A 15,193-nucleotide genomic window follows, 5' to 3' on the forward strand; every position below is an offset into this window, starting at 1 on the left:
TCTTGATCGACATGTGGATAGACAGGATAGTGGATAATTTGTTTCCATGTAATAAATGGTCTGCTGCAATAAATTGTTAAATTCATACATTACAATAGACATTGGTATTGATTAGTGGAAGGATTTCATGCATATGATTTATTGGATTGTTCAAGAAATTAATAATGGTTGATGTTAACATTAGTTGTCTGTTGGTCCACGATTCTAGATTATTTAATAGATGTGGCATTTTGAGCATTTCCCTTTTTGTTTTAGGAGAGATACAGGCTAATATACATTAAGATGCTCTTATTGATTTAAATTTAGTACACAAGGTTTTGATCAATGTTTTCAAATCTGAATTACAATCATAAACTGGGAGCAAACCTAATGGTTAATATCAATTTCCCATAAACCAAATCAGTTTCAAATAATTGATTTTATTAGTGCACTGTAAATACATACTTAGAATATTAAAATGTCTTCCATTTATTGAGCAAGGCAAGTGTTTTTCCCAAAGAAATTAATGCAATAAATAGGGATTTATAAAGTGAAACTGGAGCCATATTAAAACTATTTCTTTGAAATCATGTTACATTTGGAAATCAATTTGAATTCACTGACAATGTTTTCTTTCAATATTGATTGGAAATAAACATTGTATGTAGGCTAATAATTAATTGTATTTTACTAGTGTATCTTCAGTGTCTCTTCTGGAAGATGGAAGAGTTGACCTTCAATGAGCTAAAGAGTGGTGATAACATACTCAAGTCTTAGTTAAAGCATAGCCCCAGACTCAACCAAACATATAGTTGAATGTTGGGCAGTAAAGTTATTGTTTAGGTCATGATGATTACAATGAATGACATTTTAGTGAAAGTTATCCGTTACTAAGCTTGGGACAATGACTGAGGTAGACCTAAATAATGCAGATGTCAGATACGTAGATTGGTGAATGCATTTCCCGGGCAAGTAGTGCTATTTGTTCTAAGATCCTCCTTTCTGAAGTAAAATACTCAACTTATCGTATAAATTTAATTGTAAAATGGAAGTTAAAAGATGAATAAGATAACTAAAAAGAGCATACATTTATTTAACTTTTTTTTAAACTCCTCAGACACACATTTTTTGAACAAGAAGGATCCTTAAAAGAGGTTAAGAGAATTCATTGCATGTATAATACACTACAAGAGGAACTGAAGGTAACTGGAATGTATATCGTAAATTTGTTCAAATCTATGTTCTGATATTGGCATTTTGCATTTCACTCTAATAATAGACTTTTTCCTTGGTTATTGTTTAGCAACATTCTGGCTGATTCAATGTCTTAAAATTTACCTGTAAATTGTTAACACATGTTTTGCCAATTTTTTCATAATTCGAGATGGAATTATGTGAAGTTTGTGTAGGATTATCAAGGCATTAAAAATCTCTTGGTATTCATCTTAATTATTTGGTGATTGGAAGTGTAATCTTAATACCAGAGAACAGTTGAATAAATTATCTCCTTTGCAATCTTTTAATTCAGCATTGCTTCTATTTCAAGAAAAATAGTAGGATAAGAGTGACCTCTTTCACATTGTCAAAGGAAGTTGTTACTGCTATGATTCAAACATTAGTAAAAACAAAGAATTGGAGAGACCTAAATGAAGAATGGTTCTGAAGAAGGGTATCATCCTGAAACGTCACCTAGTCATTTTATCCAGAGAATGCTGTCTGATCCACTGAGTTACTCCGACTTTTTGTGTCTATCTTCGGTTTAAACTAGCATCTGCAGTTTTTTCCTATACATATCCGGTTTCTTCAGTATGTTCCACCATTCATAGAAAATGTAATTGATCTATGTCTTAGTTACTGTTTCTATTTTACAGTGCCCTCCATAATGTTTGGGCAAAGATCCATCATTTATTTATTTGCCTCTACTCCACAATTTGGAATTTGGAATAGAAATAATCATGTGATTAAAGTGCACAATGTAAGATTATTAACATTATTAAGGCCATTTTTATACATTTTGGTTTCACCATGGAGAAATTACAGCTGTGGTTATGCATAATCCCCCCATTTCAGGGCACCATAATGTTTGGGACACATGGCTTCACGGGTGTTTGTAATTGCTCAGGTGTGTTTAATTGCCTCCGTAATGCAGGTATAAGAGAGCTCTCAGCACCTAGTCTTTCCTCCAGTCTTTCCATCACCTTTGGAAACTTTTATTGCTGTTTATCGACATGAGGACCAAAGTTGTGTCAATGAAAGTCAAATAAGCCATTATGAGAATGAGAAACAAGAATAAACTGTTAGAAACATTAACCAAACCTTATGCTTACTAAAATAAACTGTTTGAAACATCATGAAGAAGAAAGAGCGCACTGGTGAGCTTACTAATTGCAAAGGGACTGGCAGGCCAAGGAAGAGCTCCACAGCTGATGACAGAAGAATTCTCTCTATAATAAAGAAAAATCCACAAACACCTGTCCAACAGATCAGAAACACTCTTCAGGAATCCGGTGTGGATTTGTCATTGACCACTTTCCGCAGAAGGCTTCATGAACAGAAATACAGAGGCTACACTGCGAGATGCAAACCACTGGTTAGCCCCAAAATAGGATGGCCAGGTTACAGTTTGCTAAGAAGTACTTAAAAGAGCAACCACAGTTCTGGAAAAAGGTCTTGTGGACAGATGAGACAAATATTAACATATCAGAGTGATGGCTAGAGCAAAGTATGGAGGAGAGAAGGAACTGCCCAAGATTCAAAGCATACCACCTCATCTGTGAAACACACTGGTGAGGGTGTTATGGCCTGGGCATGTATGGCTGCTGAAGGTACTGGCTCACTTATCTTCATTGATGATACAACTGCTGATGGTAGTAGCATAATTAATTCTGAAGTGTATAGACACATCCTATCTGCTCAAATTCAAACAAGTGCCTCAAAACTCATTGACCGGCAGTTCATTCTACAGCAAGACAATGATCCCAAACATACTGCTAAAGCAACAAAGGAGTTTTTCAAAGCTAAAAAATGGTCAATTCTTGAGTGGCCAAGTCAATCACCCGATCTGAACCCAATTTAGCATGCCTTTTATATGCTGAAGAGAAAACAGAAGGGACTAGCTCCCAAAACAAGCATCAGCTAAAGATGGCTGCAATACAGGCCTGGCAGAGCATCACCAGAGAAGACACCCAGCAACTGGTGAAATGTCCATGAATCGCAGACTTCAAGCAGTCATTGCATGCAAAAGATATGCAACAAAATACTAAACATGACTACTTTCATTTACATGACATTGCTAAGTCCCAAACATTATGGTGTCTTGAAATGGGGGGACTATACAATTTCTACATGGTGAAACCAAAATGTATAAAAATGGCCTTTATTAAAATCTGACAGTGGACTTTAATCACGTGATATTTTTCTATTACAAATCTCAAATTGTGGAGTACAGAGGTAAATAAATAAATGTGTCTTTGTCCCAAACATCATGGAGGGCACTGTGATTGCTATTTATTTGATATCATTACCATCAGTGATTCCAGGGCTAACAAAGGTTTACCTTTGACTTTAATTGATCTAACATTTACTATTTTTTTCTGGACACGTTCCTCGTTTCTATTACCATTTACAATAAGAGCTTTTCTCAAAGTCCTGGCTCTGATTTTGTCTCAGTCCCCTTCTAAATGTTGCCGTTAGGTGGACAGATTAGGAAATTCCTGGATATAACTGAGTTAGGTTAGGTTAGCTGATGTCAATTGCATCCGTGATTGCAGTGCTACACCTGGCCTTGTACAGCTTTTACAGGAGGAGAAATTGTTCCAGCTTTTGTTTGATAGCAACTGAGAGGAATGGGGTAAGATTTCAATGAATGCTTGGGACTGAGCAACCTAGAGTCGGGCTCAATTGAGGTAAAGCAATGATGCAAACTAAAATCCCTGGATTCATATCCCATAAAAGAGCTAACTGCTTCAGGATTCAGGGAAAACATAGAACAGTACAGCACAGGGACCACAGTGTCTGCTAAACACGATACCAAAATAAATTAATCTCAACTGCCAAACAAGATTCATATCCCTCCATTCCCGATGCAATAAATGCATCTGTTGTATTTGCCTCCTCCACCACTCCTGGCAGCATGTTCCTGGCACCCCCCCCCCCCCCAAAGCCTCCTGAGAAAACAAATCAAGTTTGTACAACCTCTCCTGAGAGGTAAATTCTGGTAAAGTGGAGAAAAATAGTGAAAGACAGTACCATCTAAGTATATGTTGCAGTATGTCAAAAGCAAGGGTTTGTGGTACACTGTTCCTGGGTTCATAACATCAATTAGCAAATCCAATAAAAAGTGGATATCCGAAAAAAAACACAAGGATTGTGTTATATTGTGAGGTTAAAAACTGAGTAGATATTGTCACAGACTGGCAAACAACCAGAGCCATGGCCAATCTGCCAAGTGGAGTTGTGCTGTTAAACCAGGAGATGACTCTGCCACGGAACTAAGTGAGAACATAGAGAATTGCACTGGGACTAGTACTCTCTTCCACCTGTCGCCTGATGTGAGCACTTCCAGCTAACATTTCTGGCATTCCTGTGGTCCTTATCAGCCAAAAATAAGTCTTGGATCTACTAAAAAGATGATAAACACTGTCGAAACATAGTGGATTATTTGTCACTAATGTATTTTTAATACATACAGACTGCAAATCATTAAGATGCATTAACATAGAAAATAGGTGCAGGAGGAGGCCATTCGGCTCTTCGAGCCAGCACCGCCATTCATTGTGATCATGGCTGATTGTCCCCTATCAATAACCCATGCCTGCCTTCTCCCCATATCCCTTGATTCCACTAGCCCCTAGAGCTCCATCTAACTCTCTCTTAATAGAAACATACTAGCAATTATGTTAGGATTTTAAAAGGATAAAACCTTGAGTGGGCTGGGCATTTGTGTGCCCCCCCCGCGATAATATGATGAATATACATTAGGCACTCACCACTACCCATACTGTTGGTGTGTGAAAAAAATTGTGTTTGGAGAAAGAAAGAATACAAGATAAGATGTTACATTAGGTATGTGGGCTGGTGGAGGGTAATGTGCTTAAAGATATTGTGACTGTCAGTTCCAGAAACAGGCTATCAAGTATTGCACTAAAAAGGCTGATAATTTATTTTTTAATGAATACTTCAAAGCTGCAAGCTGGCTGTCATAGCGAAGGAAACTTTTGGAGGCTGGTACTTCTCATCTGACATGAGTATTAGCCTAAAAATACATTGAATGGCCCAAGAAACTGCAGATTTTTGTTTAGTTTGGAGATACAGTGCGGAAACAGGCCCTTCAGCCCACCGAGTCTGCACCAAAAATTTGAAGGAGATCCGAGGGTATTTTTTTCACACACAAGAATCAAGTTGCCGGAGACGATGGTAGAGGCAGATACAACGTTTACCAGGCACCCGTACGGGTTCTTGGATCGGACAGGTGTAAAAGGATATGGGTCTAATGCAGTGAAATAGGATTTGTGTAGATAGGCATCATGGTTGGCAAGGATGAGGTGGATCAAAAGGGCTCATTTCTGTGTCAAACAAATCAATGAATTTGTTTTCTGCTTGTCACCTGATTAGTGAAAGAGAAACATCAACTCAAAAAGTACCTTGGGTTGCATTCATGTTAGAAGTCCTTCCATTATTTTTCACTTGCATATTGAGAAGAAGCTGCAACAAGAACCAAGGGCAGCAGGAGGTAGTTCTAACGCAATGAGTTATGGTTGATAATATATTCTGTAAAAAGTTAATAATGTACATTCAATTATAATTTTTAAAAGATAAAGCACATGTTGTGGTGAAAGATTAGAGGTAATGACTAAGTAGATAATCTTTAAAAGGTCTGGCATGATAGGCCAAATACATTGTCGGAGGTCTAGGGTCTACTGATGAAAGGTCATCCACTTGAAATATTAACTCTGCTTTCTCCACTTATTTGCGAGATCTGCTGAGTATCTACAAGTTTTATTTTTATTTCAGATTTCCGACATCTGCAATTTTCTTTTTGCCTCTAGATCTGTTTGTTCAATTTTTCCATTGAATATATCGTCCCACTTCATGGCTTTTCTCCCAGAAGTTACTCCATGTTAACAGCATTAATGTGCAACTTTCACATAATCAACCTTTCACAAATCTGCTTCTCTTATGTCTGTTAGTGCTGTGCCAAACCTCTTGTGCCAATAGAAATTGTTTGCATAAAACATTTAATTAGATTTTTTTCCACAGATGTGACTTTTTTGTTAATCGTAAGACCAATAAGGAAAAGTTCCGGCTGCTTTCCTGCTCCCACACTGCCCATCTATCGTTACCGGGACAGCCCTTTATTCTTACGAGGCCCTGATTCATATCAGTCCCTCTGATTACAACAAAATGATGCATATCTTCACCTGCTTGCTTCATTAAAAGATGAATATTTCTATGATAGTTTGAGGTTCAACTCTGCCTCTAGGTTTCATGACTTGGAAGCAGAATTGTTGCATTAAAAGACTTTACCAGCGGGAGTGGGAGACCAAGAGTAGAATTCAAACAGACCATTTTGTACATGCATAGAAAGGAATTGCAGATGCTGATTTATACCGAAGATAGACACAAAATGCTGGATTAACAAGTCAGGCAGCATCTCTGGAGAAAAGGATGAGTGACGTTTTGGGTCGGGACCATTCTTCAGACTGAAAGTAGGGAAAAGGGAACTGGAGGTAATCAAAGGCCAGAACAAAGCAGGGAAAACCTCTACGTCATGGCTGACGCGGAATTCATTGAGTTGGGGGCAGTGGGGTTGGTAGCCAGTTTGGGTTATAATGTGGTGGTGGAGCCGGAGAGCAGTAGGAAGCACAGAGGGGAGCATCAAAAGAGGGTTTCACAGAACTGCTATTGAAGAGAGAACTTCTTCAAAGTAGGCATACCTTGAGGAGATTTTGCAGTGGAGCAGACAAAGTGTCGGAAGGAATTGCGGATGCTGGTTAATACTGAAGAGAGACACAAAGCGCTGGAGTAACTCAGCGGGTCTGACAGCATCATACACAAAGTGCATTATGTACCATTTGGGGGCAAAGGCTCTGGTGTCAGTATCTTCATCACTCGTGCGAAGGTCCACTAAGTTTATAGGGTATAATTGTCGAAGCAAGACTTGTTGAAATATTCTTTTTGGAATATAATGCATTTCATTCCAAGACTTTCAATGAATGTATTTAATAAGTTTCATATTTTTATTACTTAAATCTCATCTGGTCACAGAACACTTGCTTAAACGTACAGGAGAGTGAACGGTCAGTGGAATGTTTACTTGCTGATGTACGAGGACTGAGGGAGAAGGTATCAGAGAAGAAAAGGTTGTGCAGAGTGATTCAAGGTATGAACCTCTTCTGTGATCAGTAATTATTTTCATAAAACAGTACTTGCATAAATGACTTTATAACAGAACACCAATATTTAGTTATTAAAGATGGGATAGCAGCACATTTGGAAAGTGGTGAATTCATTGGACAAAGTCAGCATGGAATTATGAAAGGTAAATCATGTCTGAGGAATCTTATAGAATTTTTCGAGGATGTAACTGGTAGAGTGGATAAGGGAGAACCAGTGGATGTGTTATATCTGAACTTTCAGAAGGCTTTCGACAAGGTCCCACATAAGAGATTAGTATGCAAACTTAAAGCACACGGTATTGGGGGTTCAGTATTGATGTGGATAGAGAACTGGCTGGCAGACAGGAAGCAGAGTAGGAGTAAACGGGTCCTTTTCAGTATGGCAGGCAGTGACTAGTGGGGTACCGCAAGGCTCAGTGCTGGGACTCCAGCTATTTACAATATATATTAATGATCTGGATGAGGGAATTGAATGCAACATCTCCAAGTTGCGGATGACATGAAGCTGGGGGGCAGTGTTAGCTGTGAGGAGGATGCTAGGAGGCTGCAAGGTGACTTGGATAGGTTGGGTGAGTGGGCAAATGCATGGCAGATGCAGTATAATGTGGATAAATGTGAGGTTATCCACTTTGGTGGCAAAAACAGGAAAGTAGACTATTATCTGAATGGTGGCCGATTAGGAAAAGGGGAGATGCAACGAGACCTGGGTGTCATGGTACACCAGTCATTGAAAGTTGGTATGCAGGTGCAGCAGGCAGTGAAGAAAGCGAATGGTATGTTAGAATTCATAGCAAAAGGATTTGAATATAAGAGCAGGGAGGTTCTACTGCAGTTGTACAGGGTCTTGGTGAGACCACACCTGGAGTATTGAGTACAGTTTTGGTCTCCTAATCTGAGGAAAGACATTCTTGCTATAGAGGGAGTACAGAGAAGGTTCACCAGACTGATTCCTGGGGTGGCAGGACTTTCATATGAAGAAAGACTGGATAGACTCGGCTTGTACACGCTAGAATTTAGAAGATTGAGGGGGGATCTTATAGAAACTTACAAAATTCTTAAGGGGTTGGATAGGCTAGATGCAGGAAGATTATTCCCGATGTTGGGGAAGTCCAGAACAAGGGGTCACAGTTTAAGGATAAGAGGGAAGTCTTTTAGGACCGAGAAGAGAAAATCATTTTTTGCAGAGTGGTTAATCTGTGGAATTCTCTGCCACAGAAGGTAGTTGAGGCCAGTTCATTGACATTATTTAAGAGGGAGTTAGATGTGGCCCTTGTGGCTAAAGGGAGAGAAGGCAGGTATGGGATAATGAGTTGGATGATCAGCCATGATCATATTGAATGGCGGTGCAGGCTCGAAGGGCCGAATGGCCTACTCCTGCACCTATTTTCTATGTTTCTATTTCTTTACCTTAGACCTAGAGTAAATTTAATGAACTAAATTAATGGCCTTGAGTTGAATTTAGAGTGAAGATCCAGGATCAGGAACTAATATTTCAACATGTTCTTGTAGAAGATGTTGCATTCTTTGATAATAACTCATGATAACATTCATAATCTGAGTACAAACATTTCAAAGAAATCTTAAAAGCTAAAAAAGACAATTATTGTACTTGCACCAACAACCATGAGGACCATCTATGAAGATATTAACTATCCTCATGGGATATTCATAGGACATGTCCAATAGCCAAAACAAAATTTGGAAAAGCTTGGAACAATCAGCAAGTCAAGGAGAGAAAAAACAGTACCTTTCATTTTTGATTAAGGTTTTTGACCCGAAACATTGGTTCTATTTCTTTCCCAACCACATCTGCTATATCTGCCAAAATGCTTCCAGCATGAAGGTTATGGAGAGGGTACAGAAGAGGTCAGATCCAGGATGCTGCCTGGATCTGAGGGTATTAACTAAGGAAAGGTTGAGGGAAGACCTGATTGTAGTATATAAAATTGAGAGGTACAGATAGGGTGGACATTCGGAACCTTTTCCCCCCAATGTGGAAATGTCAAAGACCTTAAGGTCAGAGAGGAAGGAGGAGATTAAAGGAGATATGGGCAGGTTGTTTACAGAGAAGGGTGGTGGTGCCTGGAACATACTGCCAGGTGTAGTGGTGGAAGCAGATAGGATAGTGGAGTTTAAGAGGCTCTTGTATAGAACATGAATATTGAGGAAATAGAGTGATATGAATTGCGTGCAGGCACAGGAAATGTCAAAAGGTAGATATTTAAAGTTCAGACATTGAATTTGGTATCATGGAGATAACCGCAGATGCTGGTTTGGTGTTCGTTTTATAGATAGTGTGGAAACTATCCCTATCTTTCACCTTATCAATTGGATATGTGAAATGATGCTCAACGCCATTCCTAGCACCTTCCTGAAATGGCCCCTCTTCATGTCTAAGTAATGGCAGGCTACTTAATATCTACGTTAAGGGATAGTAGAAGAAATGGGTATGCTCCCGAATGGGGCATAGGGAAGTGAGGTGGGGGGGGGGGGGGGGTTGTTGGTTTCCTAAAACTGGATAATTCGATGTTCATACCTTTGGGTTGTAAGCTGCCCAAGTGGAATATGAGGCGCTGATCCCCCGGTTTGCATGTGGTCTCACTCTGGCAATGTAAGCAACCCAGGACCGAACGATCGGTCAGAAATTTGCCACTAATTATATCCATCTGCTTTAAAAGGCACTATCATAATCATAACATGTTTTTACATACCGATGTAGAAATTTATAATGTATACGTAATACGGGTAGAAATATTTTATTTGAAATAGAAATCAGATTGTGCCAGCATGTTATGATCTAATTGGCCACATTTGGCGTGATGTTACACCCAGTTTGTCATGAGAGATCACCTTAGGTAATTTAATTTTTGATTTCAAATTTTGTATTCCCATTCTGAAAAGTCCAGTTTGGAACAATTTTTGAAAATATTTTTATTAGTGGGACTTTATGTATTTGTTATTCTCTATATGTCCAGAAACATTTTACATTGTAACTTTCTACCTTGTTTTTAACTGTAGACGAGAAATGGAAGTCTGACAATACAGAAAAAAACATAGACTTAGCTGAGGCTTTGAAGAAGGCCTTTCCACACTCAAATCTTTTACAGTCCACGACAATTACAAGAAGCGGTCAGGTTCTACCAGTTCATTGTCACAGTAAAGTTGATCAATTGAACTTAAAGGACACTGTCACTCAGGTCTCATTAAACAAGATCCACGCATCAGCTGCGGAGAGGGCGAATGCCTCTGGGATCACATGTAAACGGAAGGCAAAAAACCGCCACGATCGCCCCAGCTGGAGTAAAAAACGGAAAGCAGTTTGGTCGCGGGCCAGAAGGTCAACAAATAGAGACAGCGAGGACAGTGAAACTGAATTGATGATCATGCACACTGAATCGGAGAATGAAGATGAGATGGATGATTACATAAACGATGCCGCGTCACCAACATTTTGAACATTCCTGGGCTGAAAATTGTTAAGCCATTTTTACTCCCAAAAAAAAAACCAAGTGCCAAATCTTTGTCCGTACATTTTGAAAAGGATGCTATAATTGAAAAGCATGCTGCGTTTTGGGGGCAGGGAAGGCATGATTGTTGTTTACATCATGGTGACTTCATCTTGTTTGAGATGTCTGACTTAATACTGGAGGCATTAATAAGAATTTTAATGTTTTGCAGAATCAGTGCATTGATGAAAGGTTTGGAATACAGTACTGTTTTTTCATGATTAGTGCCTACAGAGATTAAATCTCTCCAGTTCTTAACTTTTGAAGAGTTTTTCTGCTTTTTTGGTCCCCACACTTCAACACCCAGTTGGTGTTGTGCACTCCAAGTAACTAAGATAAGCCCATAAAGGTGATCATCTGTAGCAGGTAATTTCTCCATGTGCAAGCAGTGGAGAGACAAGACAATAGTAGAAATTGTTAAATTTCATGTTGCAAACCAAGTTAGTTTGAAAAAGTCAACAGATATATGGAAACCTAATTTATATTGTATGATATGAAATTATGCTTATTTGCAATAAATAATGTTATCTCAGGTTAATTAATTATAAAAAACAGGGCTTTATTTAATACTGATTTGACAAAACCTTTTCAAAGACAGTCAGAATAACTGCTGATGTTCAGAAGTTCATCAACATTTGGTTCAAAGTGAAACTTGTAATTCATCCAAAGGACATTAACCAAATAAAGACCGAAACCAAGCCGGAAAGAATATGGTTTAAAAAAAAACTAAATTAAAGGTGTAATTAGAAGGCACATTTCAACAGTGAAGACTTTGAGGGAATTTTAGAGATTAAATGTCGATGGTTGAAGACTTAACCAACAGTGGTATGGCAAATGAAAGATTTGTTTAGGGGGGCACAATTGTACAGCTGGTAGAGCCGCTTCCTCACAACCGCAGAGAACTAGGTTTGATTCTGACCTCGGGTGCTGTCTGTGTGAAGTTTGCACTTTCTTCTTGTAACCGCGGGGATATAGTCGGAGTGCTCCTGTTTCGTCCCACATCCCAAAGATATGTGGGTTTGTAAGTTAATAGGCCTCTGTAAATTGCCCCGTCGTGTGTAGGGATTGGATGCAAAAGTGGGATAACATAGAACTAATGTGAATGGATGATGCTGTATCTAAACTAAAGAGACAAAACTGGAGTGCAAAATTCTTGGTGAAAGTATTGGAGTAAGAGATAAGAAGCACTTAAAGCCATGAAGGAGTTGGATACGAGGATGATACTTTGTAAAACCAATGTATTATTGCAGCAATGTCATTATGTCAATGTGCACAGGTGTGATCAAAGAATGGGTTCTTGTATCACGTAAAATAATGCATTAGTTTGAGGCAATTGAATTTTATAGGTGGTGAAAGGAGACACTAAGAGGAAGAATTTTGGAGTTTTGTTGCAGCCAGCCAAGTCTGAATGTGACAAAACCATAAAATCAAAGAGGCGCAGATGTGGAAATTTAAAATTCAAATGGAGTCATAGACTTGTACAGCACAGAAACAGGCCCTTGGGCCCAACTCATTTTTGCCAATCAAGATGCACCATCTAAAATGGTCCCATTTACTCATGTTTTGCCCACATTCCTTTTAAACCATTCCTATCCATGTACCTGTCCAAATGTATTTTAAATTTCATTATTGTACCAGCCTCAACTACCTCCTGGTGGCACATTCCATATTCCCACTGCCCTCCAGGTGGAAAAGCTGCCCCTCAGGTTCTTATTAAATCTTTTCCCTCTCATCTTAATATGCCCTTCTAGCTTTTTGTCTCCCCTAATCTAGGAAAAAGACTCAGTGTTAACCTATCTATCCCCCTCGTGATTTTATACACCTCTATAAGATCACCCCTCGGCATCCTGCACTCCAAGCAATAAAGCAGCCCTATAACTCAGGCCAAGTCCTGGCAACATCCTCTTAAACCTTCTCTGCACCCTTTCCAGTGCAATGACGTATTTCCTATTCCAGGATGACCAAAACTGAACACGTATGCCAATTGCGGCCTCTGTTCAGTTCAACTTGTACATAACGTCCCAATTTCTACACTCAACTCTCAGATGAAGGCTAGCATGCCAAGTCTTTTTCAACAGCCTATTGACATGTGATGTCACTTTCAGGGAACTTATGCTCCAAGATCGCTTTCCTCTAGTACACTCCACGTGTGGCCCTACCATTCACTGAAGGTCTTCACATACCAAAATGCAATACCATCACTTTCCTGAATTAAAATTCATGAGCCATTCCTTATCCCTCTTGCTTAGATGATCAAGATTCCACTATAATTCTTGAAAACATCTTCACTCTCTACAATAACTTATTTTAGTGTCATCATCACACTTACTGATCATGCCTTGTACATTCTCATCCACGTCATTGATGTAGATGACAAACAACAATGGGGCCCAGCTCTGAACGCTAAGGCACACCACTAGGCACAGGCCTTCAGTCTGAATAAATATCTCCCATTGTCACCCTGTGCTTCCTACCATGAAGTTAATTCTGTATCCGATCCAACCTTATATAGCAGCCTGCCAAGCAGAACCTTATCAAAAAGACCATACTGAAATCCATTCCGATTCTGTTAGCGGCCCTGCTCTGTTCAGCCTCCTTGGATGGTTCTTCAAAACATTCAAATCAAATTTGTGAGACAATCTCCCATGTACAAAACCTACCACAGATGTTAAGTTCTTCTATATAGCCCTTAAAGAGAAGCACAACATTAACTGTTGAGGTTCTGGCACCTCAGCTATGACTGATGATTCATTTATCTCAGTCAGGTCTCCTGCAATTTTTATTCTAGAACCTCTGTTACCTTCGATATATATGATAAGGCCTGGAAGAATAATCCACCTTCATATCCCTTTGGTCATAAACACTTCGCTATTAGCTTTCCCAAGTTTCCTGATTAGTCCCCCTGGCCCTTGCCTTTCATCCCACCAGCCTCTGCATCCAACACATCATTTTCTGACATTTCTGCTACCTTCAACGTGATCCCACTAGTCGCATCTTCCCATCCCTTTCCAGTGACCGTTTCCTCCACTACTCCTTGGTTCACTCATCCCAACCCATTCAAACCACCCCCTCTGCAGTTACTTTCCCCTGCAACTGCAGGATATGTAACAGCTGTCCCCGTATCTATCCAGGGGCTCCAGCTGTCTTTCCATGGTGAGGCAGTTTCATGTGCACTTCCACCAAGTTCGTCTACTGTATTCAGTGTTACTGATGTGGCTTATTTTACAGTGCAAAACTAAGCATAGTCCAGGCAACTGTCCACCAAGACGGTGCTGGCTCGAAGGGCCGAATGGCCTATTCCTGCACCTATTGTCTATTGGCCAAGACCTACTCCATCTGGTAGATTTGCATCAACTCCATCACAAACCAAACACAAAGGCAATTTACAATGCCAATTAATCCCTGTGGTCATTGGGAGAGTGTGCAAACACAACATGTACAGGTTGAACTCTTGCTACTAGCTCTGCCAACCTTCAAACATTCCTTAAAACTCACTTAATTGTCTGTTGTGATTCTTTATGGATGATGAGCTAACCCCAATTGGTCCCCAACTATGCAAAAAATGTGAAAAGATAAAATCAAAATAATCGCAGGTTCACATTGGGCTTTCCAACAACCCTATTTGTTTGCCCTGTTCCTCAAGTGAAATGTATAATATGCCGTTGATGTGCCTTCCTGTAAATGTTGAAAAAACTTAATGCAAAAAACCAAGTGCACAATCTTCACAAAAATTAAACATTTATATTCTTATTTGTATTTAATTATTTACGTGATCAATTTGTTTATTTCCACCAGACTGCTTGCATTTTTTTTAACTGTCATCTTACAACACTCAATGGACTAGTTGACATAGATCAGTCATAGCCTTTCTGATGAAGCAGGCACCTTGTGCTCAAATAAATTATTTTACTGTGGTTAAACATGCCACGACATTAAGCACCCCTTCTTAGCCTTAACAGTTAAGACAAATCCTTCCATCAAAATATACTTGATAGTGACAATAGACAATAGGTGCAGGAGTAGGCCATTCGACCCTTGGAGCGAGCACCAAGATTTATGTCCATATTTCTGCTTGGACACATACTGTTTAATGCTCACTAATGCATATAACTGGCTATAGTACCTCTAAGTAGATTAGTCCAAACACAATTTAAAGATAAAGTTTTATATTAAATATTATAAATTATAAACGACAAAAATTAGTGCTATTTGTTATATTTTATCATTAGAAACACTAAAAATTACAGCCTTGCCCTCAATGGCAAGTGTAAGACTAATTGTCTGCTACAATCATAGCTTACTCATTGGCTG

The 15,193-nt window shown here is 39.2% G+C and overlaps 1 protein-coding gene across 1 annotated transcript in view; it reads left to right on the forward strand.

Moving 5' to 3' along the window:
• The window catches only part of abraxas1 (abraxas 1, BRCA1 A complex subunit), a 38,204-nt gene extending 23,566 nt beyond the window's left edge, over positions 1–14,638 (forward strand). The window contains exons 7-9 of the mRNA XM_033021666.1: positions 1,097–1,181; positions 7,246–7,360; positions 10,395–14,638. Coding sequence (XP_032877557.1) covers positions 1,097–1,181; positions 7,246–7,360; positions 10,395–10,831 — 637 coding nt within the window. The 3' untranslated portion in view covers positions 10,832–14,638. The remainder of the gene's footprint in view (positions 1–1,096; positions 1,182–7,245; positions 7,361–10,394) is intronic.
• The last annotated feature ends 555 nt before the right edge of the window (positions 14,639–15,193 follow it).

The sequence above is a fragment of the Amblyraja radiata genome, chromosome 1 (assembly GCF_010909765.2).
Source record: "Amblyraja radiata isolate CabotCenter1 chromosome 1, sAmbRad1.1.pri, whole genome shotgun sequence".
Lineage (NCBI taxonomy): Eukaryota > Metazoa > Chordata > Chondrichthyes > Rajiformes > Rajidae > Amblyraja > Amblyraja radiata.